Source organism: Trachypithecus francoisi, unplaced genomic scaffold (genome assembly GCF_009764315.1).
Source record: "Trachypithecus francoisi isolate TF-2019V2 unplaced genomic scaffold, Tfra_2.0 Lachesis_group0, whole genome shotgun sequence".
Taxonomy (NCBI): domain Eukaryota; kingdom Metazoa; phylum Chordata; class Mammalia; order Primates; family Cercopithecidae; genus Trachypithecus; species Trachypithecus francoisi.
The window spans coordinates 181,897,171-181,911,345 of NW_022681453.1; the positions used below are offsets into that span (position 1 = coordinate 181,897,171).

General features: G+C 46.1%; 1 protein-coding gene across 1 annotated transcript in view; it reads left to right on the top strand.

The window, feature by feature from the left end:
• The first annotated feature begins 2,809 nt into the window (after positions 1 to 2,809).
• The window catches only part of CRTAP (cartilage associated protein), a 32,916-nt gene continuing 21,550 nt past the window's right edge, over positions 2,810 to 14,175 (top strand). The window contains exons 1-3 of the mRNA XM_033212916.1: positions 2,810 to 3,414; positions 9,807 to 9,956; positions 12,894 to 13,065. Of these exons, the coding sequence (XP_033068807.1) occupies positions 2,944 to 3,414; positions 9,807 to 9,956; positions 12,894 to 13,065 (793 nt within the window). The 5' untranslated portion in view covers positions 2,810 to 2,943. The remainder of the gene's footprint in view (positions 3,415 to 9,806; positions 9,957 to 12,893; positions 13,066 to 14,175) is intronic.

The window sequence follows — 14,175 nt, forward strand, 5'->3', positions numbered from 1 at the left end:
TAAATCTACTCTTCTGTTTATGGATAGGTTATTTCTGCTTTCTGCCATTAAGAACAATATTGCGGCACCTTACTGTAAACACTTGTTAATTACAAAAGAAAACAAATGAAGTAGGGAAAATAGAGATCACCTTAATAAAGTGATCAAAATTAACACAGACAAGGGGTGGGCATTGTGCTATTTAGATTTTACCCTGAGACAGATGGCACATTGCTTCTATGGCATTCTAGCCAAGGAGCTTACTCTGAATCTAGTCATGAGGAAACATCAGGAAAACCTCAAATGAGGACGCTTTTACAAAGTTAACTGGCCTGTGTTCCTTAAAAAATAAAAAATAAAAAAAGGCCAGACGCTGTGGCTCATGCCTATAATTCCAACACTTTAGGAGGCTGAGGCAGGTGGATCACGAGATCAAGAGTTCGAGACCAGCCTGACCAAAATTATGAAACCCGTCTCTACTAAAAATACAAAAATTAGCCTGGCGTGGTGGCACTGACCTGTAATCCCAGCTACTCAGGAGGCTGAGGCAGAAGAATCACTTGAACCCCAGAAGTGGAGGTTGCAGTGAGCTGAGATCGTGCCATTGCACTCCAGCCTCTGCAGCAGTGCGAGACTCCATCTCAAAAAAAAAAAAAAAATTTGTTTTTTAGAGTAGTTTAAGATTCATAGCGAAACTGAGCGGAAAGTACAGAGTTCAAATATACTCCATGACCCTACAACATGTATAAGCTCCCCCACTGTCAATATCTTATACTGGAATGGTACATTTGTTACAATCAATGAACCTACATCAACACATCGTTATCACCCAAAGTCCACAGTTTACATTAGGGCTCACTCTTAGTGTTGTACATATTATGGATTTTAACAAATGTATGGCATGTATCCACCATTATAGTATCATATAGAATAGCTTCACTGCTCCAAGAATCCTCTGTCCTCCACCCGTTCATCCCTCCCTTTATCCTCCGCAACCACTGATCCTTTTACTGTCTCCATAGTTTTGCATTTTCCAGAATGTCATTTGGCTATGTAGCCTTTTCAGATTGGCTTCTTTCAACCTAGTAACATGCATTTAAGACTTCTCCATGTCTTTTCATGGCTTGATAGCTGATTTCTTTTCGGCTTAGAATAAAATTCCATTGTGTGTATATACCACAGTTTATGTATCCACTTACCCACTGAAGGACATCTTGGTTGCTTCCAAGTTATGGTAATTGTGAATAAAGTTGCTACAAACATCCATTTGCAGGTGTGTGCATAAGTTTTAACCCATTTGGGTAAATAACAAGAAGTGCAATTTCTGGACTGTATGAGTAGAGTATGCCTAGTTTTGTAAGGAACTGCTAAACTGTCTTCTAAAGTGTATGTACCATTTTGCATTGCCACCATCAATGAATGAGAGTTCCTGTTGCTCCACATCCTTGTCAGCATGTGATGTTGTCAGTGTTTTGAATTTTGTAGTGGTATTTCATTGCTGTTTAGGCCTGTATTTTTAAAAAATGCTAACGGCATGACCAGAAAAGCCGAGGAACCAGTTTAGATTAGAGGATACGAAATAGACTGGATGTAACAGCGATCATGGATGGACTGCATCCTAAGCGAAAAAAGTGCTATGCAAGACATAATTGGAACAGCTGACAAAACTGGAAATGGAACATGATTAAAGTCTTCTATTAGTATTAAATTTCCTAAATTTGATTGGTAGTTTCATTCTTAGGACATATATACTGAAAGACTAAGGGGTTGGGCACAGTGGCTCACGCCTGTAATCCCAGCACTTTGGGAGGCCGAGGTAGGTAGATAACCTAACGTCAGGAGTTCAGGAACAGCCTGGCCAACACGGCAAAACCCCATCTCTAGTAAAAAACAGAAAGATTAGCCAGGCGTGGTGGCACGGTGCTTGTGATCCTAGCTACTTGGGAGGCTGAGGCGGGAAGAATTGCTTGAACCCGGGAGGCGAAGGTTGCAGAGAGCCGAGATGGGGCCACTGCACTCCAGCCTGGATGACAGGGCGAGACTCCGTCTCAAAAAAAAAAAATAAATAAATAAAATAAAATAAAACGACTAAGGGACAGTGGGCCTGACATATGCAACCTATCTCAAATGAGTCAGAAAAAAATGTAAACATATAAATGTTGTACAACATTAGCAACTTGTTAATCTTGATGAAGGGTATACAGGAACTTTTCGTACTATTTTTGCAACTTTCTTGTAAATTATTTCAAGATTAAAAAGTTTAAACTTTTTTTAAATAAGTGCTGCCACTAACATTCCATCCATATTTTTTGATGCACATGCGCAAGCTTCTCCAGCATATTCCACAGAATGGTGTCGCAGATTCACAAGTTGTGCACATCTTCAACCTGACTAGCTATACAGTTTACAAAGTGCCACTGACGTCCTTATTAATTTTATTTTTGCACTGTCTTTCTCTCACTAAAATTTAAGGCTGGGCAGTGCTATTAAAAGTGCAGCCCGTGAGCCCGCAGCATTAGCCTCACCAGGGTGCTGGTTAAACATACAAATCCTCAGACCTCCACCCCAGACTTTCTGAATCAGAAACTCTGGGGGCACAGCCAGGGAATCTTCGTTTTCACAAACCTTCAAGCGACTATAAAAATTGTAGATTATATAGATAGTAGGGCCACGTCGGCCTTGCGGGCGGGTCTCCAAGTGAATGAGCGGCGGAGCCCCATCACACGCATCAGCCTTCGTGAACCAGTGCGCAGCGCGCCTTACACGCGCACCCTCTCGGCGCTGGCAGCTGGCGCCCAGATCTCCCGGCTGGGTGGGGAGGGGCGGCCGGACGGGGCGGGCCGGCAGCTGGCGTCCCCGCCCCGAAAGCATTCGGCCGGCCGCGTCTAGCCGTCCTCTTTCCTTTCCTTCTCCCTCCCCTTTTCCCTTCCTTCGTCCCTTCCTTCCTTCCTTTCGCCGGGCGCGATGGAGCCGGGGCCTCGGGGGGTCGCGGCGCTGCTGGCGCTGCTGTGCGTGGCCTGTGCGCTGCGCGCCGGGCGCGCCCAGTACGAACGCTACAGCTTCCGCAGCTTCCCACGGGACGAGCTGATGCCTCTCGAGTCGGCCTACCGGCACGCGCTGGACAAGTACAGTGGCGAGCACTGGGCTGAGAGCGTGGGCTACCTGGAGATCAGCCTGCGGCTGCACCGCCTGCTGCGCGACAGCGAGGCCTTCTGCCACCGCAACTGCAGCGCCGCGCCGCAGCCCGAGCCCGCCTCCGGCCTCGCCAGCTATCCAGAGCTGCGCCTCTTCGGGGGCCTGCTGCGCCGCGCGCACTGCCTCAAACGCTGCAAGCAAGGCCTGCCAGCCTTCCGCCAGTCCCAGCCCAGCCGCGAGGTGCTGGCGGACTTCCAGCGCCGCGAGCCCTACAAGTTCCTGCAGTTCGCCTACTTCAAGGCAAGTCCGCCTCGCCCCGTCCCAGGCCCCGGCCCCGCCCCTGACCCAGCCTCCAGGCCTTGGCCCCGCCCCTGCGCCCGGGACCGCGTTGCATCGCCAGTTCTAGACCTGGCTCCCTCCCACCCAGCCCCGCCAAAGGTCTCCGTCCAAATCCTGCCTCCTTCTTCATCTCAAGTAAAGATGAAAATACCTTTCTTGAACGGTAGCTCTAAGGCAGAGAATATGTACACAGAACGCAGCGCAGCCCAGGCACCCAACAAAGTGCCTGATAAATGTTCTCTGTTATTTGAGGGCAGACGCCTCTTTTCTGTATATACCATTAAAGGCAGTCGCCTTTTTTCTCAAGTGAGCGGTGACTTGCGATAATAAAGCAGAAGACCTGAGGAGCCGACGAGTACCTTTTATTTTTATTTTTTGTTGAGACGGGGTCTCACTGTCGCCCAGGCTGGAGTGCAGAGGCGCGATCATGGCTCACTGCAGCCTTCACCTCCTCAGGCTCAGGTGATCCTCAATCGCAGCCTCCTGAGTAGTTGGGATTGTAGGCGCACGCAACGCCACCTGGCTAATTTTTTTGGTATTTTTTGTAGAGACAGAGTTTCGCCACGTTGCCCAGGCTGATCTCGAACTCCCGGACTCGAGTGATCCTCCCACCTCGCCTCCCAGAGTTCTGGGATTACAGGCGTGAGCCATTGCGCCTAGCTGACTAGTTCTTTTTAAAGAGAATGAAATTGAGGCCAGGGAAGAAAGGGGACTCCTTGCAAGGACACATCCCTGCTTAAAGGCGAACTCTTGCACCGTGAGTCATCAGGATTGGCCCTCTCCGCTGTTTCTTTCATCTAGAATTTAACACAGTTCACTGCCTCCTTTTAATGGCTGCTTAAGTTCTCTCTGTGATTGCTGACTAAAAATAGCCACAAATTGCAGTTCTCTATCCTATGGGTTCTTACTCTGAGGACCCACAAGTTTTAAGAATGGGTCGAATTCCCTGTCACTATATAAAGAGGCTCTAGCTTGGTGGGTCTTCACAGAGTTTGGCTAAAAGAGCCCTCCCAAAGCCCACTTTCTACTTTCTCTGAGAAAGATTTTAAAAGGAATATATTGTGTTTATTTTAATAACTACAAAAATAGATTCATGGCATATTCTAGACTCTTGAGGTAGAAGGTTTTTCTTGTTTTTTTTTTTTTTTTTTTTTTTTTTTTTTGAGACGGAGTCTCGCTCTGTCGCCCAGGCTGGAGTGCAGTGGCCGGATCTCAGCTCACTGCAAGCTCCGCCTCCCGGGTTCACGCCATTCTCCTGCCTCAGCCTCCGAGTAGCTGGGACTACAGGCGCCCGCCACCTCGCCCGGCTAGTTTTTTGTATTTTTTAGTAGAGACGGGGTTTCACCGTGTTTGCCAGGATGGTCTCGATCTTCTGACCTCGTGATCCGCCCGCCTCGGCCTCCCAAAGTGCTGGGATTACAGGCTTGAGCCACCGCGCCCGGCCTTTTCTTGTTTTTAAACTTTGTTTTCAGTCTCTGGACTGCAAGATCTGTTTTTCATATTTCCACCGAGACAGAGCCACGTGTATTTTGTATTTATATGAGCAATAAAATAACACAAAACCCCAAAGAGGAGAAAAGCTGGGTTACTTCTATACTTCTATGCTTAGTTACAGTTTTATATAAAATACCAATTTTGTGAATGTTTGTTCTGGCAATTAAAAAATAAGCAGTTTTAAAATAGAAGCAGGGAGTGAGATTAATAGTAAAATTCCAGACTGTTGAAAATGAGGGCTGGTTCAAACGAAGCATCATTTTTTTAAGCTAAAAATGACTTATCTAATTCTTTTTTTGTATAGCTTTTGGCAAATATGGTCTGAACCAAATTTAGGTCACATAATCAAGAGGCAAACATTTTATTTTTAAACCTAGAGAATACTAGAAGCTCTGATTTCTTTAATATACAGATGGATTTGAACAAGTGATACAGGGAGGAGGGGAAGAACATTTTACTCAATGTGACCATAAGGCATGGGTTTTCTCCTTCATGATGGTGGCCCCAAAAAGTTAGTATGGTCATAGCTTCTCTTCAAAACCCTTTACAGGTCTTGTAACAATCACTTAGTTGAAGGTCTGTAAAATATCTATCCGCTTTTTTTTGAGACACAGTTTCACTTTGTCACCCAGACTGGAGTGCAGTGGCACGATCTTGGCTTACTGCAACCTCTGCCTCCAGGGTGCAAGTGATTCTTGTATCTCAGCCTCCTGAGTAGCTGGGATTACAGGCATGTGCCACCACGCCCAGCTAATTTTTGTATTTTTAGTAGAGATGGGGTTTCACCATGTTGGCCAGGCTGGTCTCGAACTCTTAACCTCAAGTGATCCACCGGCCACCCGAAACGTTGAGATAACAGACTGGGATTTGAGCCACTGTGCCTGGCCACCATCTTAACATTTTGAGATCTCTTAGAGGGCAGGAAAAAGCTAAGAATTTTATTGATAAACCTGAGTGTTACTTAATTATTTCAGTGGAAGATATAACTGAAAAAGTAATTTTTGTGGAGATATTGTATGATTTATTTTTTCTCAGTGATGTTTATGGCCTGGCATGATGGCTCATGCCTGTAATCCCAGTACTTTGGGAGGCCAAGGTGGGAGGATCTCTTGAGCCCAAGAGTTCAAGACCAGCCTGGGCAATATAAAGAGATCTCATCTCTACAAAAACATTAAAAAATTAGCCGGGTATGGTGGCATGCCCCTCTAGTTTCAGCTACTCAGGAGGCTGAGGCTGGAGGATCGCTTGAGCCCAGAAGGTCAAGGCTGCAGTGAGCTGAGATCTTACCACTGCACTCCAGCCTGGGTGACAGAACAAGACTCTTGTATCAAAAAAAAAAAAAAAAAAATTTATGTGTTTAAACTCTGTTTATGGATAGAGAGGAAAAGATGGGTGGCAGGCACATACATTCTACCTGGCACCTGAAGGCTGGAGATCGATACGGAGGTAGCTAGTGCACTGTGGTGGGACATGGGTAAATGTTACTCTGCGGTTTGAGTTGCAGTTCTCTGTTTCAGTGATTAAGGAGAAATGCCTCAGTTGATAACCGCAATAGCAGTGGTGGGTTCCGACTGCCAGAGGGAGGCGAGGAGGCTTGCATATGTGCTTTTGTAGAAAAGGGCCATGCTACTGGTGTGCAGCCTCAAAGGCATCATAGGTTTCTCATCACCAGCCTACTCTAGGTCCATGTCATTAGCTTTCTTTGGGTTCTCTTCATGACTACCATCTTCGATGAAAAACTCATTTTTCCCATAGGCCAAGTAAAAAGTAGGCCCAAGCACTTCATCAAATCCTTAATGACTGTTGAGCTCTGACCTGGACAGAGAGCACTGACTCACAGGCCCTCTTACCCCAGGCCTTGCCTGGCAGTGGCCTCTAATCTCCCCAGAACCACAGGGCCTGCCTCTGTGTCATGGCTGATTTAGGGTGGTTCATGCTGGTGACTGTCTCAGGAATCCAAGGCAGGGTGGTTCCCCACATCTCTACCACCTTCTCCAAAATCTGCCTGGGGTCTGTCAGAGGTTTAGCAGCCAAGATATGTCTCCATGTTCCAGCTGCAGAACCTGAGTTGAAGTAAATAAAATCACTCTTTTCTCTTCAGGAAGAGTTTCCGTTTTGTAAAACTCGCATCCTAAGTTAGAGGTCGTAAAAATCCTCCTCTGTGCCCCTCTTTCTTTTCTTTCTTTCTTTCTTTTTTTTTTGAGTTGAAGTCTCGCTCTGTCGCCCAGGCTGGAGTGCAGTGGCACGATCTCAGCTCACTGCAAGCTCCGCCTCCCGGGTTCAAGCTATTCTCCTGCCTCAGCCTCCCGAGTAGCTGGGATTACAAGCACCTGCCATTGCGCCCAGCTAATTTTTGTCTTTTTAGTAGAGACGGGGTTTCACCATTTTGGCCAGGCTGATCTTGAACTCCTGACCTCGTGATCCACCCACCTCGACCTCCTAAAGTGCTGGAGGCATGAGCCACTGCTCCTGGCCTCTGTGCCCCCTTTCTAAATGCTCTTCTGAGAATTAGCAACTCTAATTTCATTGGCAAATGCTTTAAAAGGCAGCATTCGTACCCTCTCCCTTCCTTCTAGCTGAAATCCAGCCTTTTTCCAGCCAGGAGTGTGAAGCTTTCTGTAGGGCTGTTTTAAAGGCAGCCCTGTCACAAACGACTAATTGGCATTCCCAAAACATCAGCATTGACATCTGGGAGTCTGCCCTCATCACCATCCACCACTTCTCTGATGTGGCTACTGCCATTGTCTCAAAATGACGTGTTTCCAATTCTGGGGCAATTCGGTACAGATATATGCCATCCTATGACTCTTAGAAATCTAGGGTATACCAAATATTCCTTTATTTTCTCTGTCTAAACCGAATTCCCTAATTCCTGCCTCGGAGCGTCCCTCTGGATTGGCTGAGTCCCTGTGCACATGCACAGGTACCTGCCCTTCTCCCTACCAGGTTGTTCCAAGAGTCCATCAGCGTGGGGGGGCCCTCTGGTTGGTGGTCATGCGTCCCCACAGGGAGGCCTCTGCATCCCTATTTGCCTCCCCGCTGAGACCCCCATAACATACCGGTTCTCCCTGAGGACTTCTGCTCTCTTGGACACTGCCGATAAGTGCCAGCCCTGAAGCTCTGGGGCCCACAGGCCTGCTGCTCCCACAGATCCCAAGGGAAATTTTTTTCCTAGTCTGGGAGATTCCCTTTCTCCCTCTTCTTCTTCAAGGCCAGTCAGCTTCTTCCTGCAGCTACTCCCTAATTTCTTTCTCTCCTCAAACCTGCCAGGTTCTTCCGTGAGGACAGGCTTTTTTCTTTTTTTTTTTTTTGAGACGGAGTCTCGCTCTGTCACCCAAGCTGGAGTGCACTGGCCAGATCTCAGCTCACTGCAAGCTCCGCCTCCCGGGTTTACGCCATTCTCCTGCCTCAGCCTCCCGAGTAGCTGGGACTACAGGCGCCCGCCACCTCGCCCAGCTAGTTTTTTTGTATTTTTTAGTAGAGACGGGGTTTCACCGTGTTAGCCAGGATGGTCTCAATCTCCTGACCTTGTGATCCGCCCGCCTCAGCCTCCCAAAGTGCTGGGATTACAGGCTTGAGCCACCGCGCCCGGCCGGCTTTTTTCAAATGAATAATTTGCTGGTTCTGACCAGACACCTACCTTCCCTGAGGCGGTGAAACTCAGAATCATTGGCCCCCGTTCAATGGAGAGAAGACTGAGGGGAAAAGAGAGGAAAATATAAATTAATTTTATTATATTTTATGGTCGTAATGTCATTATGTTCAAATCACAGACACTCATCATGTCCTGCCTTGTCCTGAGGACAGTGTGAGGCACTGGGAATCCAGACAATGAATGACACACAGCTGGGTCCCCCGAGGATCATAGTCTGATGGGGGAGATAGACATACCAGCTGAGATTGCAGGATGGCGTAAAACGTGGGAAGACAGAACCCAGAACTAACACAACAGAGAGGCTCTTAATTGAGGCCACTAGGAGACAGGGAGAACTTAACAGAATATATGGTCCATGCAGCTGGGGAATTTTTTTTTCCTGTTTTTCTTATTGTTATAGACCCACATCCTAGATGTGGTGCTCTTGTAATATGACATTTATTTGCTGCGTGAATAGATGAGTAAGTGAGGAGGTTAGCAGAAGGTCTGTAGGGGATTTGGGAAACAATGTATTTGTCAAGTTTCCAGTGGGAAAGATTTGGTGCAGTCATGTTGGGTAATTGGAGGAAAGTTTAAGAAGGTGGTTATTTACAAAGGCGTGTGCAGTACATGGAGAATCCACAGGGATAGTGTTGTGCCCCAGGGCTGGTAGCAGTGGGATATGACCACCCCTAGGCCAAAAGGGGCAGGGGAGAGAGCAATGATTGAAACCAGGAAGGAGGGAGACTCTATGGAGAGGGTCACCTTGAGAAGAGCTGTGACCTTCAATTAGGGGACTTAGCAGCCCAAGATGACTGTGCAGGGAGGGAACCAGGAAATGATATAATGCGACCTTACTCTCTTCCCTTCCTCCGTGTCCTGTTGGGGATCCTCATGGGTGAACTCACTCTTTGGAAGCCAGAGGGCAAGGGAGTCTTTTGTTAGAGTCCACACAGGCCAGCCTCCTTCGGCATGGACAGGCGTAGCCAGCGCAGAGTAGATTGGGAAAGGCAGACCAAGGCCATCTAGACGGTCACTTTTAGGAAATCAGCACTCATCTCGCAGTGCCTAGACTTGGTTTTGAGGGGCCCCAGAAGTCACGGAACCTTTAGCTGGAAAAGTTATAGCAACACAAAGTTTCTGAAGGCCTGAGCAGATATTCTTGTTTTATAAAAATTACCACTCAGCATCCATGGAGTAGCTTTTATGTTCTTTGTCCTTTTAGGCAAATAATCTCCCCAAAGCCATCGCAGCTGCTCACACCTTTCTACTGAAGCATCCTGATGACGAAATGATGAAGAGGAACATGGCATATTATAAGAGCCTGCCTGGTGCCGAGGACTACATTAAAGACCTGGAAACCAAGTCATATGAGGTATATTTGGATTTTTACGTGGCAGTTAGTGGCAACCTGGACTGTTAAAGAAATGTCTCTCCATAAGCAGCTACTGATAGCTAAGGACCTCTAGTGATTTTTGGTGACAATAGACATGATTGACTTTTAGCACAAAGTGATCCATTTAACAATGACATTTTGTATTCCGTGATGATTTTAAAAGCCGTGTTCCCTTTAAATGCTATATTTTAGAAATATGGTCATTTAATCATTTAGTTTTAAGAGAGTAAAGACGTCTTGAAAATCATCTAAAAATGACCAGGAACACAAGAAATAGAAACATAAATCTCCAGTTTTGATGAAATGAGAAGGCATATGTTTTTATATACACATGCACACAAGCATGCCCCAAATATATTAAAGTGGAAAATAAAGACGAGTTAGGAAGGCTGATGTGACAAGAGTAGAGGATGCTTAAATCTGCGCATCTACGAAGAAGAGTTTTGATGAGAATTAGTCATAAGAACAACAATAAGAAAGAAGGATCTTGTCCTTTTGAGCACTCACTATTGGCAAGGTCTTCTGGAACTCAGGCACTGGGGGCCTGGGTAGCAAGCAAGGGCAGGGCATTGTTGAAAATGGGGATTTGGCTGGGCATGGTGGCTCACACCTGTGATCCCAGCACTTTGGGAGGCTGAAGTGGGTGGATCATGAGGTCAGGAATTCAAGACCAGCCTGGGCAAGATGGTGAAACCCTGTCTCTGCTAAAAATACAAAAAAATTAGCCAGGCATGGTGGCAGGCGCCTGTAATCCCAGCTACTCGGGAGGCTGAGGCAAAGAGAATTGCTTGAACCCAGGAGGCGGAGGTTGCAGTGAGCTGAGGTCGCACCACTGTACTCCAGCCTGGGCAACAGAATGAGACTCTCCCTCAAAAAAAAAAAAAAAAAAAAGAAGAAGAAGAAAAAAATCCACCCTCTTTACCTGAGGCCTTAAGCTTGGTGAAAATTCTGGGTCCCATATGGGGCCTCAGGTATCCCCATTCAGGAAGAGCTGAGAAGGAACTCCAAATGGAGGGTCTCATGCTTATTCAGGGCCTTTCCTGGCCTCTGCAAGTTAGCAGGTTTTGTGTGTATCCAGGATCTCTACTTATTTCTTGGAGACTAAGTTGCTTCCTTGGTCCTAGTTATTTCTCTCTCTCTCTTTTTTTTTTTTAAACGAAGTCTCGCCCTGTTGCCCGGGCTGGAGTGCAATGGCACGATCTCGGCTTACTGCAACCTCCACCTCTCGTGTTCAAATGATTCTACTGCCTCAGCCTCCCTTTATTTCTCTTCTAATTGAGTCTAATCAACAATTAGCAGAAAGTCCTTGAAGTTTCCACTATCTGGCACACGGTTGCCCTTCCTAGTAACTAGTGCTGATGTATGGTGGCATTTCTGTTTAACTACTAATTAATTGTTGGAGGAAGTGGGGTGACAGACACCTGCTGATGTGGTTTGTATCTGTGTCTCCACCTAAATGTCATGTTGAATTGTAATCCCCAGGGTTAGAGATGGGGCCTGGTGGCCGGGCGCGGTGGCTCAAGCCTGTAATCCCAGCACTTTGGGAGGCCGAGACGGGCGGATCACGAGGTCAGGAGATCAAGACCATCCTGGCTAACACGGTGAAACCCCGTCTCTACTAAAAAAAAAAAAATACAAAAAAATTAGCCGGGCGAGGTGGCGGGCGCCTGTAGTCCCAGCTGCTCGGGAGGCTGAGGCAGGAGAATGGCGTAAACCCGGGAGACGGAGCTTGCAGTGAGCTGAGATCCGGCCACAGCACTCCAGCCTGGGCGGCAGAGCGAGACTCCGTCTCAAACAAAAAAAAAAAAAAAAAAAAAAAAAAAGAGATGGGGCCTGGTGGGAGGTGGGATCATAGGAGTGGATCCTTTATGAATGGTTTAGCACCATCCCCTCTGGGCTGTTCTCATGATGGTGAGTGGTGAGTTATCATGAGACCTGGTTGTTTAAAAGTGTATGATACCTCTCCCTTCCTTTCTTCCTTCTTCTCTGGCCATGTGAAGTGCTGGCGCCCCGTTTGCCTTCTGCCATGATTGTAAGTTTCCTGAGGCCTCCCCAGAAGCAGAAGCTGCTATGCTTCCTGTATAACCTGCAGAACCATGAACCAATTAAACCTCTTTTATTTATAAATTACCCAGTCTCGAGTGTTTTTTTTTTTTTTTCTTGACAGAGTCTTGCCCTGTCACCCAGGCTGGAGTACAGTGGCACGATCTTAGCTTACTGCCACCTCTTCCTCCTGGGTTCAAGTGATTCTTGTGCCTCAGCCTCCGCAGTAGCTGGGACTACAGGTGTGTGACCACACCTGGTAATTTCTGTATTTTTAGTAGAATGGGGTTTTGCTATATTGGCCAGGCTGGAGGTATTTCTGTATAGCAGTGTGAGAACAGACTAATATACCTGCTCTCAAACTTATATTTTTCTTTTCGTTCCATTTTAAAAACCAGTTTTACTGAGGTACAATTTATTTACAATATATTTATCAATTTTAAGTGTATAATGCAGTAAGTTTTGACAAATACATCCAGTCCTGTAACTGCCACCATAATCATGACATAGAATATTTTCATCACCCCTGAACAATTTCCTCTTGTCCTCTTGTAGTCAAGTTTTTGCTGTAACCCCTGACTCCTGGCAGCCACTGATCTGATCTCTGTCATAGTTTTCCCATTTTCCTTGATTCAGATTATTATCAAGGGCCTGCTACTTTTTGAATTCAACTAAATAAGAAGTGTATCCATCATAAGCAGAGCAGAAAAATCTAGATACAAAGTAACTCACTGATTGACTTCTTTAAGGGTCAGTGTGGCTTCAGAGCTAATGAGAGCAAACTTGGTGGTGGTCTTGGTTCCCTTTGAGAGTTCATGACTGTCTCCCTTCACACCCAGGAGCGAGCTTCACTAGCTTCTCTGTGCTTTTCAGAGCCTGTTCATCCGAGCAGTGCGAGCGTACAATGGTGAGAACTGGAGAACATCCACCACAGACATGGAGCTGGCCCTTCCCGACTTCTTCAAAGCCTTTTACGAGTGTCTCGCGGCCTGTGAGGGTTCCAGGGAGATCAAGGACTTCAAGGATTTCTACCTTTCCATAGCAGGTTGGTGGTAGGTCAATAGGCTTGTAACTCCCATGGAATAGTCTTCCTTAGATGTCTGCTCTTTGCCTGCATGCCTTCTAGATGCCTGGAGTGGCCTCTGAGGAACTTTTGAGTATATTTATTAATGGGTAACTGAGGGTAGTCACCACCTGCATAGATAAACCTTTGACTTGGCAAGGGCTTCTAGTGAAATCACTGAGAGAAGGTTCAAGCACAGGCCTGCCAAGGTAGAATTCTGTGTCTGCCCTACTTACAGATTTCCTACAGGCATTTTGCAAAATAAAAATGGGCCCAGGAGCACCTCAGTGACTCACATTACTGAGATAACTCTGATGATGGCAATTTTCCAACACATACAAAGGTAGAATGAACCTTTTAAGTGGCCATCACTTAGGTAGCTTTTTGAAATTTTCTTCTCTGGTTATAAAACAATATGTGCTCATTATAGGAAGTTTGGAAAACACAGAAAGGAAAAATGAAGAAAGGAAGAAAACATAAAACTCTACACATAGGTAACCCAGATTTCTCTATAGTGCCTAGACATTTCCCAAGTGCCTTTACTGGGCAGCATCACTCCAGAAACTGGGAAATGGCAAAGGGGAACCTTTTCCCAAAGTGGTTTGAGAACACTGATCCTAGAACTGTGCCTCCCTGAAACGACTAGATAAGTAAAATCCGGACTGTACCTTGGATAAAGGTATCGTATCTATGCACTTGTTAAAAAAGTCTGGGAATGGGCTGAGCACTGCGTCTCCTTCTTGAAGAATCATTGTGCCCTTTAATGGTTAAAGGCCCTTAGAAATCCTGCAGTAGAGAAGCTCTTTTAAAGTTATTGAATCCAGGGTTTTTGGTTTTGTTTTTTTTTTCAGTCACTTTTTATTCATTAATCTCTTTCTACAAAGTAGGGTTTTTTATTTTTGTTTTTTTTTTTTTGTCTTAAGAAAACTTTTTATTATGGCAAATTTCAAACATATACAAAAATCAGAGAGAAGAGTAAATAAACCACCACGTACCCATGACCCAACTTCATGATTGTCAACTCATGGCCACTTGGCTTCATCTAATTCCCACCTATTTTTCCTCTCTTTTTTTTTTTTGAGGCAGTCTTGC